At 35.9% G+C, this 16,948-nt stretch overlaps 2 protein-coding genes across 4 annotated transcripts in view; one reads left to right on the top strand and one right to left on the bottom strand.

Annotated features, from left to right (window-relative positions):
- LOC134535919 (ras-interacting protein RIP3-like) overlaps positions 1 to 4,392 on the bottom strand; it is a 50,551-nt gene extending 46,159 nt beyond the window's left edge. The window contains exon 1 of one of the 3 annotated variants that reach the window (XM_063375296.1): positions 4,207 to 4,392. In XM_063375296.1, coding sequence (XP_063231366.1) covers positions 4,207 to 4,209 — 3 coding nt within the window. In that variant the 5' untranslated portion in view covers positions 4,210 to 4,392. Of the gene's footprint in view, positions 1 to 4,136 lie in introns of all 3 variants that reach the window. The other 2 variants (XM_063375297.1, XM_063375298.1) reach the window with 2 other exon arrangements.
- Positions 4,393 to 4,469: 77 nt separating this feature from the next.
- Positions 4,470 to 16,114, top strand: LOC134535918 (F-box/WD repeat-containing protein 4). The gene is made up of 7 exons (XM_063375295.1): positions 4,470 to 5,013; positions 6,956 to 7,054; positions 8,786 to 8,965; positions 10,473 to 10,608; positions 12,224 to 12,516; positions 13,024 to 13,328; positions 13,758 to 16,114. Exons 1-7 carry the CDS (start codon positions 4,790 to 4,792, stop codon positions 13,850 to 13,852), a joined length of 1,332 nt encoding a protein of 443 aa, XP_063231365.1. The 5' UTR covers positions 4,470 to 4,789; the 3' UTR covers positions 13,853 to 16,114.
- Positions 16,115 to 16,948: the final 834 nt, after the last annotated feature.

Raw genomic sequence — 16,948 nt, 5'->3', positions numbered from 1 at the left:
TCATTCCTATTGCTCTGATCCTTCCAACATCTCTCTCCTCTATAGTCCAAGACTCTGCTCCATAAATGACAATGGGCACACAGTAGGTATTGTGTAACACTCGTTTGCACTTTAATGGCACTTCCTCTTACTGTAGAATGCATCCCGTTGTCCTCTCCTTACTTTTTCCTTGTTTCTGCCCTCTTCCTCCAATTCAATTCCTAGATACTTGAAAGTTTCTACCTGTTTTATCTCAACACCAACCAATTTAATGCATCTCCTTAATCCATTTTTGTTCCTCGTCATGACCATCACATCATTCTTTTTAATACTGATTCTCATACAACATTTACTCACTTCCTCACACCATTCCGTTAGTTGCTCTTGAGCCTCACCTTCCTTTTCTCACCACACCATCAACTCATCAGCAAATAGCGGCCTTCATCTTTCCTTCTCTGATATTTTCTTCTACTCTCTTCATAAGTCTCTCCGACACTGAATTGAACAGCATTGGGGGGCCATGCACTACCCTGCATCACTCTGTTATCTTGCTTGAACCACTTCGTCATCCCTCTTCCAGTTCTCATACTGCTTCTGTTTCCCTTATACATAATCCTCACTCTACTTACTTACTCTTAATTCAACCCCAGCTTCTGCCATAGCTTGCCAAACACACTGTAGGACTAAGTTATTTCACACTATTGTATGCTTTCGCCACATCCACGAATATCATTACTATTAGTGTCTTCTCTCCCATCAGTTTTCAAGTGGCAAAAATCAGGTTTAGGGTAGACCTCCCTTCTATAAACTGCTCCTCACACCATTTTCCTGCCATACCCTTCCTTATCTTCTTTTCCAGTCAAAGTTAGGCCTGCAAGCTGTGTTCATGAAAACAGCAATTTTGTTTCAATACCAGTGCCACTTGATTTTGTACATACCTAAAGTTGGCCTACTTTAAGTTCTTTATCAATGAGAAAGTAAATATCCACAAATTTTATTTCACAATTTTGTAGCAAATTTTGTGCTCTTTCTAATGCTACCAAGCCCAAGATTGTAAAGATTAATAGAAAAAAGTTATAATAGGATTACTGAACTGATGTCTACAATTTTTGGTTAACTCATTTTTTTCTACTTCTAACACAAATTGCACGTACGTATGGGCATTTAATTACCTACATTTTATGAGTGATATTTGAAATCTAAGTAAAATCTGAATAAGTATGGTGAATTTCATGATTCTACATTAATAACTGTTATTACAAATGTAAGTTAAAGCAAACTGTGTCACTCGACTTTGGTTGCGGATTAAAAAAAAACTCCACCTAACTGAGGGATATTTTGAAGGGCTTTAAATTCCAAACTAGAGACAATATTCCAAAAATGAAAAATACTGGTTCTTATTTTTGTCTGAAGATACCATGTACCAAATTTCATCCAAATCTGAGATGGTGGGTTGGACAATGTGTATCTTGGCTGGATGATCTGGCATGGAATGACCCAACAGCAAAATCTGAAGTAGCGCCAATATTTGATAGTGCCGCAGAAAAAAAAAATATAGTTTATAATACATAATTATTACCTATACATAATATATACATATTACTTATGTATGTATACATATATTACTATACATAATTCATACATATTATATATAATATATAATTAGTGTGAGTTTTGGGGGATCGTAGAACGAGGAATGATTTAAATGTAGAATAAATTATGTTTTAGAATTTAAAAAAATAAGTACACAAGAAGTAATAAGTAGGTATGAAGAAATTTATTGGATATCTATGGAAATAAGTCAGGAGAGAAGAGGAAGGTCATGTCTTTTTAATATTAATATAATGGTGCAGTGCAGAGAAAGAATGTGTGTTTGTAGTAAACAGGAAATGAACAGTTTGTGTTTTGCAATGTAGAAAAAATAAAATGGAGGAATGGCAATTTCTTTTTTGTGTAAATTTAATATATACAAGAGAAATATTGACCATAAACAATTATTGCCATAAAGCCAAGAAAGGTTAGTCTTTAAAGGGTGTTAAATGTTTGTGATTTGGAGGTTGTGCATTATGTGCATTTGTTTTGATGTGTTAGGTGAAGAGGTGTGTTGTTTGCAATGTTCGGTGAAATAGTTTATTCGGTTAGGTGAATTATAAAATGTAGTAGGTAATGTAAAAAAGGCTCTTTTTCTATAGGTTAGTTTTGCTATCGCTGAAGTGATAAAGACAAAGCGAAGTTTTGGTGAGGGTAGGTCAGCTAATGGTAAATTTGTAGTTGAGCGGTATTTGCGAAAAAAAATTTTAAAAATTCGAAAATACCTTTATTAGACGCTCTTCAACTTCCTCTTATCATTAAAAGCGGCGGAGGTAAGAAATTCCAAATACATTAGGAGATATCGCCGTTCTTATTTTGCATACAAGACCTGTGTTTATCATTCGACCGTTGCCATTTTTTTATTTTGCCGTGTGTTTGTGAATGCCTAATTAATGAAAATGGTTGATTAGGTCAGGTCAGTTACATTATAAATACTTTGAAACTAAGCGTACATTAGAAATAATATGAAATTATTTCAATGGTTCTTTAGTTTTAAAGTATTTATAATGTAACTGACCTGACCTAACAAACCGGGACAAAGGATGAACAGAAACAACTCACGTACAATTTTTTTGTTACTTATTACTTGCGCAACAATAAAAAATAAGACTTTAAAATTAGAAACGTTTAAAACTCGCCTAAGTTGGAGGCGGTAATTAAATACAGTTTTAAACAATAAATGAAGTAAATAATCACGTATTGGTTAGTTTGAATTCTGGCCTATCACGAACAATCACGTGACATCATTATCCAATAAAAAAATAGATACTCCTAAACAAGAAACAATGGTGAAAAACACATGAACGCACTGCTATAATTGTGATGAAATTTAAAAATTCAATATCTCCTAAAGTATTTGGAATTTCTTACCTCCGCCGCTGTTATTGTAAAGAGGAAGTTAAAGAGCATAGAATAAAGGTATTTTCGGATTTTTAACATTTTTTTTCGCAAATACCGCCCAACTACATATTTACCAAAGTAAATTAGTATACGGAATATATATGGTAAAATGTTCTATGATTAAATTATAAAATGTGGTATCGCAAAATATAATAAACCGGGCAATATTATAGTGTATAATACGATACCGTAGGAAATGTATCTTCGGTATTGTGTTCTATACTTGAATACGTAGGACTGAAGTACAGAACACGATCCTGTGGAAAATATTAATTCGGTATTGTGTCCTATACTAGAATAGGTAGGGTTGAAGTGTATACACGATTCCATGGAAAATATTACTTTGGTATTGTGTCCTACACGAGAGTAGGTAGGACTTAAGTATAGAACATGATACCATGGGAAATATTAATTCAGTATTGTGTCATATACTAGAATAGGTAGTATAGAATATGATACCCTATTGTTAGTTTGATAGAGAAACGTAGTTTGTGCATAACCAGCATGCGAGTGTTCTCTGCCCAAAACCCCCATATTCCCGCGCTTGTCCCGTAAGAATGTAGGGATGGTAATGACGTCAGCGCCGCCATGTTGGGGAAGTCATAAATATGATTGTGGTATCGGGATCTATACTACTCCCTAACTGCGGATATGGTCTTAGGAGGATAAAAAAATGGGTGGGAAATATCTTGCCCCAGAAGGAAGCTAAATAGCACGTTATAAACATTAAATCCAAATCAAATCAATTTTAGTAGGATCAATCAATGAATGTTTTTAAATGTTCAACGGCATATACTATCAGACGTTACAAAGCCCATAATTTAAATCTGTTCTAAGGTTACTAAACACACACTAGAGGAACGTTTGAACTCATCAAATAACGCAACAATCAATTTTACCGCCAAAATATAAACATTACGTTGATAGTACTTTCCAGCTACCTAATCCGAACATTTTGGAATCGTAGTCTGAATACCATTTGTGACAACATACTCTTTCTTATCCTAAACATTAGGACTCCAAGATTAATAAAAAAAAAAAATAACTGTTAAGACTAAAGAAAATACTTAGCAAGAATTAAAAAGCGTTTTGAATACAAAATACTAAATTCTTTGCCACCAACAATTGAAATTACCAAAAACATTAATAAAATAGAAGAAAATTACCAATGAAAATTCATTAATTGAATTTTACAATGCTCGTAGCTCATGACATCACTACGAAACAACAACAAACCATTTATCGCTGTCAAAATTGTAGAAGTCGTTGCTTGGCAAACATTTTCTATCTACGTTGTACGTTTACCACTACATGCTCATCAAAATGCCCATACACCTCCACAAATATTATTTAAGTGATTTAAGTAAATATTATTTAAGTGATCAATATTATTGACGCCAAATTAGATTCAATAGCCTTTTCAACAATATTTTTCAGAGATTATACTAAAAATGTTTTTTTTTAAGACTTAGTACATGATTAGATGAAAAAGTTTATACATCTCATCATCTCACGAGCTACTTAGTTGCGTGCCTATTCTTTCTACATTAAAATAACAAAAATGATTGCCCTAAATTAACGTACCTTCTGTAGTTCAACTAATTCTAAGTTATCTTTTACAAAAGAATTATTTTTAAAATGTCAAAAAAGCGATTCAGTAAAATTCATGGCCACAAGGAAGATTTTAGTGCCACATTTGACCTTAAATATGGTAGCAAGCATGGTTTATTTATAAACATAACTTTAAACGGCTGTTACTGAATGTATCAACTTAATTAAACAATTATGTGTCGTAAATCATTAGTTTTGCTATCTAACAATGAGCGATCGCGTCAAAAGCAGCAAGGAAACTAATTTTCCTTTGCAAACTTTACCAACAGAAGTACTCTTTTTGATATTTCAGTTGTGTGATATCACATCTTTGGGTCGCTTGGCTCGTACGTGTAAGAGATTTAATGAAATAATTGACGATGACTATTTTTGGCAAGAAAAGAGCAAGAAAGTTATCGTTACCAACCAGTTATGTGAGCGATTTCGACGGAGGTACGTTGCTTAAACTTTCAAATAAACTGCTGCTTTCATAATTTACCCTTAGGTAGACACGTGTTCTCACGACAGCCGTGAATGGTCAGATGGTAAATTTATATTTTAGGGGCTTCTGCGTAAAATTAAATACTTTCAAAATTATTTTTTTACTTACCTTTGGGGTGGTTATTTTAAGGCAGGAGCTCAATTTTGTTATACTTCAATGATCTGCTTACTAAACGTTTAGAGGTGAAGTGTAATTACTTCATTATATCATTAGTGCCGTGTTAAATATGTGTATGTATCTGTTTTGGTATTATCTCCTCTTCAACATGATCTGGGTTTGTTTTCCAATAGGGTCAGGCTTGGATATGTTTGCAAATGGGGCAACTTATCATTTTTTTGCAGAGGGTGAGTGGGTTTTGTAAGGGTACTCCTGTTTCCCCCCTCCATTTATTCTTTCAATGATTCTTTTTTCATGTTTTTATCCTTCTTGTAAATGGCTTTGAAAATTTTCAAAAAACTCCTCAGAATCCTAACACTCAACACAAGCAGCTTAGAATATAAGCTAATGGCACTGCTGCACTCCTTTCACAGGTTCATTGAATGACGCACAGTAACTTGTTCCTTCTTTTCTTTGCTTCAACCATCCTGAACCAACCAAACAATTTCAATGGAAAAAAAAATTAAATTTATGACATTTACCAGTGTCGACATGTTTACAAAAAAAAACTCTGGGTAGGCTGTATTTTTTTGTTTCATAAATTTCCATTGTGCTAACAGCAATGTTGTGTATGAAATATATAATATAATTTAATAAAATTGATGTTGCTTTATTTTTTGGAATTAATTCAATGAACGTCTTACTTGACAGAAATATTGCGACACCAAACCGCGACAAACTCGGCCCATTTTCACAACCACTGGCTCAACTGGCTCCATATAAACATCAGAGTCATCACAGAGCAGACCCACGTCCATTACCAAACAATTTTCTGCATTCCCTGTTACTTTTCGCGAGGTAGACAGCTGAGGTTCGCTCAAGCTCAAATTTTCCACCTAGTTTGGGGGCTCGTTTTGCCCCACTAGCTTATTTCTCTCAGATATATTTGCTTCATTCGATACCTAAGACACTTCTCTGCATTTTTGATTGCTTCTGCTTGGGCAATTTAGCTTGTTTTCTTTCTTTCCTGCAACATAACTTGTTTTTGCATAGGCATTTTGTGATTAATAAATCCAAAACCAAGTTAGTAACTTTATAGTTATTACACTTAATTAGAATCACTCGCTGCTCACTCACGAGCAACTAAAAGTTTAAATCATCAAATCTCTCCGTTACTTTTGGAGTTGCAGCTCTCAACTGACTTCAATTTTAAGAGCTCCACCAACGCTGATTACGTCATCAATGCAATTGTTAACCGTGCGAGTCATACGTAACGACCACAAGCAAAGTCTGCTCTACTAAGATACATTTACTTCATTCAACTCTGTAGCTTTCATAGCTTAAGAGTTTTAAGGGGCCGTTGAATCATCAGTCGAAGTGATACCCAGCCCGAGATTAAATACATTCATATTCCTGAAATTTATGTCTAAACTTTTACGTATGATTTGCACATTGAAATTTTTTTGTTGACATGCACTGTTAAACACAATGAGTAGGCTACATTGCACCATCAGGTACATTTTAAATTGAAATATGTACCAAGTACTTGAATAACGATAGAAAAAACATCTAAATTATAATACTAATAAAAATTCAAAAAAATGTGTATTAACTCTGAAATAATTTTAAACTAAAATGACAATGTTTTTATTTTTAAGTACCTATTTCCTATCTGCACACCTGCCTAAGAAAGGTTAGGGCCTGTGCTTTTAGCTGTAACAAATAGCATAAAATACCTAGCATAATAAAAAAAAAGATATATTCTTTCATATCTGATATTTTTGTAATGTTTTACAGGACATATCATGTCCTTGTACCAAAGGAGAGTTGCAGGATATCAGAAAATTGGAAGCTGGGAAGTTATAGAGAGACTATTCATAAGCGGCAAGTTGCAAGGTAGGTATTAGGACGAGTTTGTAAACTATGCAAGTAATATGATGACGCAAACCAACTGCAACCAACGCAACATAATCACTGTCTTTTATAAAGCAAAAAAATTGTGAGTCGTCACTGACCATACAATTTGAAATTGTAAAATGGTAAACAAATATCTTTCCAGGGTTTCTTTTAATTATTCATGTTTATTGTAAAATATGAAATTTTTGATACCTAATTTGAAAAAAAGTTTTAATTTATTTCACTGTGCAAAAGTTTTAGGAAATGAAAATGTGATGTACCTATATAATGAAACCAGCATAACGTATATTTCATTGAAAGTTTTCGGAACATAACACTTCCAAATATGGAAGGTGGAAACGCAAGAGGTTGATATTTAACTAATGCTGGCATTGTGTTTACTAATCTTGCATAGTTTATAAACTCAGCCTTACTATTTTTAATATAGTACTCTATTTATTACCTTGTGTGACTTATGGAGTTGTGTTCAGTTTAAGAACTTTTTTTTTTTTTTTTTTAACATGAGAGAAGTGTCTCTATATAAGAGTTATAAAAACACAATAATTTTTTTAAATTAATTGAGTTTTGGACTTGAGGTCAGTCCAAGGTTAGAAAAATTGCTTTCATATTTACAAGAATTTTAATGTCTGCAATACCTAGTCTTACATCTTGAAAAATTATATGGGTACAGTATTTTCTGGTGTATATATTTGCATTTTCAGCCTGTTTAAAGAGGTGAATATTGCTATAGTCTGATGTAACATGTTGTTTTATGTAACATTACTTTTATAAATATTGCATGGAGTCCACACACTCTAGATAAGTATGTCGTATTTTCACAGTGCCTGAATATGATAAGGTGGCATAAAAGGAAAATAATTTTAAGGAAGAACTATTTTAATAAGCATGTATTTATGACCATGCTGCCACTAGTATTCTGTTTTGTATCCATCAGTCATTATTTATGATATGGTCTCTTTTTCTAACCATAGAATTTAAGTGCATGGTAGTTAAATTGATTCCCGCCTTTTGTTAAAAAAAAATACTGCTAACTCTTCCCCTAATCTTTCTGCTGTCAAATTGAGTCTTAACTTAGCTGAATGGTGACATCTAACCCCTAACCTGCAGTGGCCTCACATCTTATCCAAAAATGTGAAATAATTTATCAATATTCATTACCGGAAAGCTGGTGATGTTCGTCTTTCGTATCAGACACTTTACAATTATCTTTAAATAGTTAAGGTTGTCAGAATTAAATTGCTGTCGTAAAGACGAGGTAAAATGTTTCCTCTCTAGTTTTATGACTCGTAGTCTTGGTGACAGAGGGAGATCGTTAGAGATGGCAAGACAGTGAGCCCAGCGAAGGCAGAACTGTGAAGGATTTGGCAATGATGTATTGCAGCAACCACCTGCTTCACTCATTCTTAGGGCCAGATATTATTTTTGAAGCTAATCCGAGGGCCTGACCAACAATGCAAAACTCCAACCGCGTGTGTCCAAAAAATTATATTAAATACTTCATGATTCACTCAACAAGTAAATATAACGTTGAGGTTCTTTTAAACAGTAGTTAGATCATTTTCTGGGTCCTCAAGCAATGGTAATGGCGCAGAAGGGTTGGCTCGGGTGATACAGAAACTTGGTTCAGCAAAGTGCCACTGTGCTTCGGAGCCAAGTCTCTCGAGCAGAACACTCGCAGCCGCTCCTGACAGAGTGTCTGTGTTTCACGAGGTTCATGCCCTGGATGGTGCTGGAGAAGAACGAGCTGTGGTTGAGTCAGGGGCCATACATCATGAGGCTGCTGCGGGTGGACCACACCCTCTCCGCCGAGCGGACGGTCAACGTCTGCGGCGACAGCAAAGACGTGTGCCGCTTCGTCAGGCGCGACGGGCACTTGATTTGTGGCGGCAGGTGAGCTGTTCCATAACCACCGTTGTCTCTTAATGCTCTGTCTCACATGCCACCTTGGATATATATATATATTCATTTTTCATCTTTACTTTTGAAGTGAAACTTCTAATGCGACTTCCAACAAGGTTGCGTTAAACGTTTTAACGCTCCTGGGGAGGGGGAATAGAAAGAGACAGAGGGAGTGTGTGTCATTTCTCTATGTCCACGAGGTCTCGCCGCACCAATTTTCTCCTTGGGGCGAACCCGTCCGCTTAATTAAATAAACAGCTTTTATCGTTGAATGATTTCATGATTTATTTTAGTTTGATTTGATACAATATGATTTCACTAAAAATCAATTTCTATCCCTTCCTATTTTCATTTCCACATTACGAAGTTTCTTCCGCGCGGAGGGACTCCACGCACTATTTTTTTAAGGGCTATAACTAAAATATTAACTCGATATCTCCCTTGTATTTGTTGTTTTTCCACAAATATTTTCAGCAGATATTCACTTAATGTAGTATCAAGTCGTGCAAGTGTGTGATAATTTTCGGTTTTTCAAGTTAAAATACTAATTTCAGATTGAAAACTGCAATTTATCATGCTTTTGACACAGCTGCGAGGAAGTTTTGTTAAATTACAAATTCTATCTTTATGTTATGTATCAATGTTAAAAATGTATTTTAACCATATACCTATGTATATTTATGTTATTTTTAGTGTAATTGGCATTCTTTTGTAGATACTACTGTTGTTTAGATTTTATAGTTTTACCGCCATCTTAGTTAACTCCTTGATGTAGGTATGTTGGTTGTACTGCTTTTTTAAAGTTATGTAACTATAAAAGTAAAACTTCCTACGTAGTTAGTGGAAAACATTTTTAATTTCTTAAGTAAATTGTTTTGTATGTTTATAGAACATTGATTAAATTTGAAGATATTTTGGTTGAATAAATGGAATAAATCAGCTTATTTAGACATTTTGAGACTTTGTTTGTCACTCTGTTGTGTTGGGCATGCTAAAAAAAATTTCTAATTGAAACTTAAATACAAAAATCATGTTGGAGTAACAATATTTTTTGAAACAAAATTATTTATATTAGTTTTAAAACTTTTCTGTATGCATAGTTTTATACATAGTTATAATTTTTATAACAAGAATAAGACATCAAACATTTGTAAAATTTACATTGTAACCTCAAAATATGAAACAGAAGCAGTAAATGGGTGATTTATGAATTGCTTCCATTCTCGTTAGAATCTATGCAAACTGGCTTGTGGTAATTATTTGTCAGGTACATCTCTTTAATTATTATCTAAAACCATGTCTGCCATGTCAAGTTAGAAAAGAAAAGGAAAATAACACCAATGTTTCAGAAAAATAACACACATTTAATAAAGAAATTATATCTACTTTTTTCAGGTCTCTACTCATTTTAAGTCGTGACATGTTTTGATAACCTCCATGGTACAGTACAGCTCAGTATGTTGTTCTTTTAGATCTTAACTGAAGTTGTTACCACCAGGGATGGCGTACTTAGTGGCTGGTCGGATTGTTACACTCGACTATTCTTGCATCGAGCAGCACATTCCAGAGATGTGCGTGCGGTTGATTGCAGCAACAGTGTGATTCTGTCGGGTGGCTCTGACGGTCTCATCAAGGTGTGTTATAGGAATATGTTTTTGTTGGCGGTAGCTTACCTAGTATATTTGTGTCAGTAAAACATTTTTTTCATCCAGTATTTTATAATTATATGATAGCAATGGGACTTAAGCTATCAAGATACCTCAAAACTACTGATTTCGAGCTAAATAAAAAAAAAAATTATTACAGAGAATTAAGTAATTAAGGAACAGAAACTTATTATGCAACTATACTGTTTTCGATGAGTAGTGTCTTAGTAGGGCAAAATAATGAGTAAACTATACATTCTTAATTATTTACTATGTGTACACTTTCTTAAACATTCGTAGCTCCGTGCTGCACAAAAAAAAGCATCTACATTGTGTGTACACTTTCTTAAAAATACCTTAAGTAAGATAGATCCCTTGAATAGCATTTTGTTTCAGAAGAAGAGGAAATACCATTTTGAAATAAAAGCATATGTACATGGTGTCTTCTATACTCATGAGAAAGGCTATTGTGTATCAAAAAATGGAGTGATTTTGTGCTTGAATATAAATTCAACATTTCTCATGGGAGGCTATGTGAAAATTGCTATAGCTCATAAAATTTGTTTTGGTTGTTTGCTATTCTGATTGCATAGATGTATCCAAACAATAGTGACTTATCACGAAAGTCACAAAAAAGTAACGAAACTCAGGGACTGTTCTGCATGTGTTGCCTACCTGCAGGTGGTGCCTACCTACATGTCTGCTACATTCATCCTTTGTATATTTGTTTGGTCTATATATATATATATCTATGTTATATTTGTATGTATTTGTTTGATTGTTTTTTTATGTTGTACTCACCTTAAAAGTTTCTCAACTGTTGGAATAAATGGTATAAATAAGTGAAATAAACAGTATATTGCTGGAAGCACGTAACTTTATCTTCCAGCAGCAGTTTGCTAACTTGCATTTTGTTTTTGGATGTCTCACTTCAGTTTATAGTAATTCAGTAAATAAAAATAGTGTAAGTCTTTTGTCCGCTTAAAAAAAAAATGTGATAATTATCTCTGAAAACGTTATACGTAGCTTTGTAACTTGAAAATCATCGTGTTATTTCTCCTTGTGGTAATTTTTTTTTATGATGCGTAAAAAAATGACGGAGATATAATAAATATGAAAGAAAATATTGCTAAAAAGTCTTGAAATCGGTTCACCAGCTATTTTCACACCCTTAATTTTGTATCAATTATTAATGTTAATTGGTCGAGAGTTTCATAATTATTTTGTAAGGCGTGGCACAGCTGGCCTACCCTCCGAAGTCGTACAGAGTGCGGCCCTGCCTATTCAAGGCGTACACGACGTCCATTTCTCTCTGCGTGCTCCGTGCAGGTGACCACATCGTGCAGATCACGTTTTCCAGGAACACTTTGAGCACGCCTCGTGTCTCCTCGTAGATGAGGCCCGAGATGCGCTTCGCTCCACCGCGGCCTGGCCAGCCCACGAATGGCCGGCTTGGTGATACCCTGGATGTTGTCACGCAGCACCTTCCTGTGATGCTTAGCGCCACCTTTCCCCAGACCTTTCCCGCCCTTTTCGCGCCCGGTCATGTTTGCGTGCTCCTGTTTCAGCGACATCCGGCAGTAACACGTGTTCTGTTTCCCAGACGTGGCAGCGGAGCTCGATGCGGGACGACAGCGCGTGCCTCTCCGAGGAGAGCGTCGGCGACAAGGTGCTGTGCCTGGGCGTCTCCCCCGGCGGCCGGCTGTTCTGCGCGGGCACGGCCGCCGTGCGGAGGACCGCTCCTCTGCTCCTGTACGACCTGGAGACCCGCGCCAAGCTGGCCGCCCTGCCGGGGCAGTGGAGGAGGGGGGCCGGGACCCTGGACGTCGCGTGGCTGGACAACCGCTCCTTCCTCGCCGGCGGCTACGACACCAGCGTCCAGCTGTGGGACGTGCGGTGAGACTTCTCCCTTATCGCTTCCGGTACGAGCGCCTGGTTAGAGCCCGCTGCGAACTTTGATAACGATAGCCACGAAGTAGGTTTTTTTGCACAACCATGCTGTTTGACGAAGCATTTACTTTGCTGCTTCAGTAAAGGAGAGGTTGTTCTTTGATGTGTAATGTGCACTGTGTCTTTCTAAAGTGAACGGGAGTTTTTTGTCGACCATTGGTCTGACCGTCGACTAGCCGTCTCTTGTTTCTCATGCCACATCCTTACGAAATAACTTTCTCTATTCATACGTATTATAAATGTTGATGAGTTCACTTCCAAATGTGTGAAGTTATCAGTATTGCAAGCTTCCTCTCCCGTTTTTTAAATTTCAAGAACTCAATAAATATATATGATATTGTAGTGAATATAAGACTACAGTGATTATAAGACAAGCCCATAACCATTGCTCAAAAAGTACAATACAATAAACATCTTATGTCAATTAAATTTTTTGATTTTGTGTGTGTGCAGCGTGCGGGATGCTGTGATGAGGTGGGAGAATCCTTTCGACAGCGCTGTCTACTGCGTCCAGACGGACGGAGAGAACACAATTGTGTCGGGCCTGGCCCAGAGCTGCTGCATGCAGCTGTGGGACAAGAGGACGTCGAACAGGCTCGTCCAGGTGTTCTACGCCAAGGGCTCGGACAGCAGCCCCGTTTACTGCCTGGCGTTCGACTCAAGCTACTTGTACTGCGCCCTCGACCGGTCGCTGCACTCGTTCGACTTCACGGGCCGCTCCAACAAGCCCAAGAACTACCAGGCCTGTCTTCAACAGAGTAAGCTATGTATTTTACTTGCAGAATTTTGTCGTGATTCAAAATTTATAATTATTTGTAATATCATTAAGTTCTTTACTGAGTAACATTACATTCATTGAATGCTAACTGAGTACATATTGATGATCTGTAGTTTAAATACATAGTTTAAAAAACCTTTTCTTCCTACTTGCAACTCTAACATTACATGCTGTTTGTAGTCTAAATTTGCCAGTTCCAACTACGCGGTTTACGGAACACTACTGCTCTGGCTGTAAGGATTTTAAAGTTTGAGAAAATAATTATGACTGTTGCCTTGAATTTACAACTCTTAACTATTAAAACCATTACAGTTATTATACCAAAAACATTTGCAAAAAAATTGTATCAATAATATATTGGGGAAATAATCTAGTTTTATTTGTTCTAATACTAATTTTTTTTCCATAGGTGTTCCTACTGGGGAGGCAAGACGGAGATTCCCACATTCTGTCCAAAAGTCACGCTATTCAGTCCACAGACCAAGAGATCGTCATGTTTCATAATTAAATAACTTTAACATGGTAGCTAAAAGCACTTTGATCTCATTATTGTAACACTATCTTGCATCTTGAGTTTTCATGTGGGACCAGTTATAAAATACACGGTGTGCCTCTTGTTAAAACCTGTGCCATGTTTACTCACAGAGCAAACTTGTGTGTAATATTTGAATAGTGTTTGCTTATGTTTTCACAGAACTTTTTGGAACCTCTAAAAAGTACAGTGAATATTTGTATGAATGTATATATGTACGTATGTACTTATATTTATTTAAGTTAGTGAAACAATCAGTGCCACAGTTGGAAGTTTGTTTAAAAAAATTTTTTTACTATAGTTTGTCATGACCGGTAAAAAATTGAATATTTACCAATTTAATTTATGTTTAGAAAGTTTTTTCCTTAAAAATGTATATTAAATAAAAAATAATTTCTTTAATTGTTTGTATTTATTAAATTGTATGTTCATGCCTTGTTATAATATTGACAGTGTGTGACCTTTATAAAATTTTCTTAAATATAAGATATTTTTTCAGTAACTGATAATGTACAGGTTAAATTTTAACTTGTGTAAAGTCACACTTTTAGCCAAACACCCCAAATTTTTATCATGTCAGCATGGCAAATATTCATTAACCTTACCATTTAGACTTAGCCAAATTATTGCTTAGTGAATGATTCTTTTTTTACATTAGTTAGGTATCTGCCACACCAAGTACATTCGTGTCAATGTGGACTAATATTATGAACACGTACTTCCAAACTAGGCCAGACATTCCGACATGTGATTGCATGCTGAAAAATTAGTTTTCTATGTCTTTGTGTTATCAGTTTATCACATAAAAATAAAATACAATAAAAAAAATTAATCGTAAGTTAATGGCTAAAATTGTTTGTCTGCAAGCATTAAAATTTGGAAAGGCATTAATATGCCATTTAATTGCAAAAATTTGGATAAATAATGTAATATGTTTCGTAAAGGTACATCACATGACTGTAACAATAACCAAATTACCAGTGTTGTAGACCTCACTCTTATGGCACGTGCTGTTGCCTAATCTCTTAACACATTGCAAATTTCAGCAGTTGTGTTTCTTTAGGATTCTGATTGCACAAGAAGCATTTTAAGAACTCATATCAAAATTTATAATATTTGTAGTATCATGCTTTTAAATTTACAATAGATTACCTCTTTAGTTTTTAGTAGTACTGCGGGTTCCAGGTGTGAGTGTATTGTCGATGAGAGATTACCTACTTGTTGTATGAGTAACAAGTTGATAACATTGAAGAATGAGAAACACAGTGTATGAGTAAGGTTATGGCAGGGGTGTGGCAAATAGTTAACTGCGTGATGTGAGTTCCCGATGGCTGAGCAACACTCGCTTGGAGAGAGTGTATACACCTAACGACTTACGACGAGTAACCCAACGAGTACGAGGAAGTGGACAAGTCTGCCAGAGCTTCAGGGATTCCGGGGTGAAGCACAGTGTGTGGCAGTTACAACACAGCATCAGCTAGACACTCACTTGGCTTACGAGAAGTTAGTGGCTGACATCGGAATGCTGCGGTGTTCTGACATCACATTGGGTTGGAGTCCCAGTGCGAGTATCCGAGGGCATTCTACTAGAAGAACGATGCTGATGGTACATGACCATCTGTGACTTCATCTCTTCTCGGACTCGTACCAAGCACCTACTACGAGTTAACTTGCTTGTTGGAGAAGACGATCAGTGGTGCCAACATCAGACGTCCGCCCGCCAACGAGGCGAGTAGCCATACCAACAGAAGCCGTGTGTTGGCGATGATTATCTTAACACCTGAACTAAAGATTATTGACGCTGGTCATGAATTTAATGACTGTTTAGTTTGATAAATTTTCTGAGCCGTACTTTTAATGTGTGTTTGCAGATAATCACTTTCAAATTGTAATGGAGAATTTCTTAGTAATTAGAAATAATATTTCAATATTCCATGAGAGCAGAATTACTAAGGCTAATTTACAGTAATATATGAACTGGAGTAAATACCCAGTATCATTTTTGATTGGCACTGTTAGTCTTTTATTATCTGTTTAATTGTGCAACTTTTATAAACTTTTTAGTTTTATTTATTCATGCCCAATATTTCTGTGTTCACAGCAAACCATTAAATGAAACTTGACATTGAGAGGTTGGCATTCAGGGATCCACCAGGCACATTAGTTAGCTATGTTTTCCAATTGTATTGTAGTACCACCGTGTGGAGTTTGTGAATAAATGTCTATTTTTCGAATCTTTTTTGTTTTGGTACATAAGTGCCCTTGCATATACCTCACTCTGTTACACTTGGACAGTTTAACGTTTTAATCACTGTCGCTACCGCTGACCAAAGTTGATATGTACTCCTTCCACGAGAGTAGCGAAAGGGCTGCCCAGAAGAATGGAATTGGAGTGATGGAGATGACTAAAATCATAAGGAATGTTTTTTTTTTCTGTGAGCCACTGTCTTATATCCCCCAAATGCCAGCGTTGCACGGGATTCAGCTCACACATCCTAATATGGTATGAAGGTATGATGCATTATCTAAAACAATAACAGGTCCACCTGGAGTGTTTGGCAAAAGTTGTTCGGTAAACCACATTTTATACCCAACTGCACTCTTTTCATTGTGAGTTTCAGCTATGTTATTTTTCCACGAGAAATAAGGGCAGCATTTTGAAAAAAAACATCCTCATTAACTGCATGCACTAATGGAAATGCACGCCATGTCCTGTAGGAGCTTTAAGGCTTGAACTAAGGTTTTCAATGGCTGCTTGTCAAGTGCTCGTCACTGTTATGTCTTTCCATGACTACCTAAATCTCCAAACCTTTTAACTATTTTTTTTAATACTGTACTAAAGTACTTTCAACAAAATCTTGTGCTCCCTCCTTCGTAGCCTACCAATGTAGTTTTGTTTCGATGTTCTACTTTCCATAGTTTATATATATGTAATCCACGTAAATGCAGAAAATAAAATCACACGTGTGAATAAATAACCCGTCAAAATTGTAACTGTAACGAGTCACTGGATACAGCACGTTGCTTGGTCGTAAGACACTGCACTAACTGGTAGGATGGTTTTCAGA

Source organism: Bacillus rossius, chromosome 10 (genome assembly GCF_032445375.1).
Source record: "Bacillus rossius redtenbacheri isolate Brsri chromosome 10, Brsri_v3, whole genome shotgun sequence".
Lineage (NCBI taxonomy): Eukaryota > Metazoa > Arthropoda > Insecta > Phasmatodea > Bacillidae > Bacillus > Bacillus rossius.
Note: the sequence above shows the minus strand (reverse complement) of the source record. Positions and strands in the feature narration are given on the sequence as shown.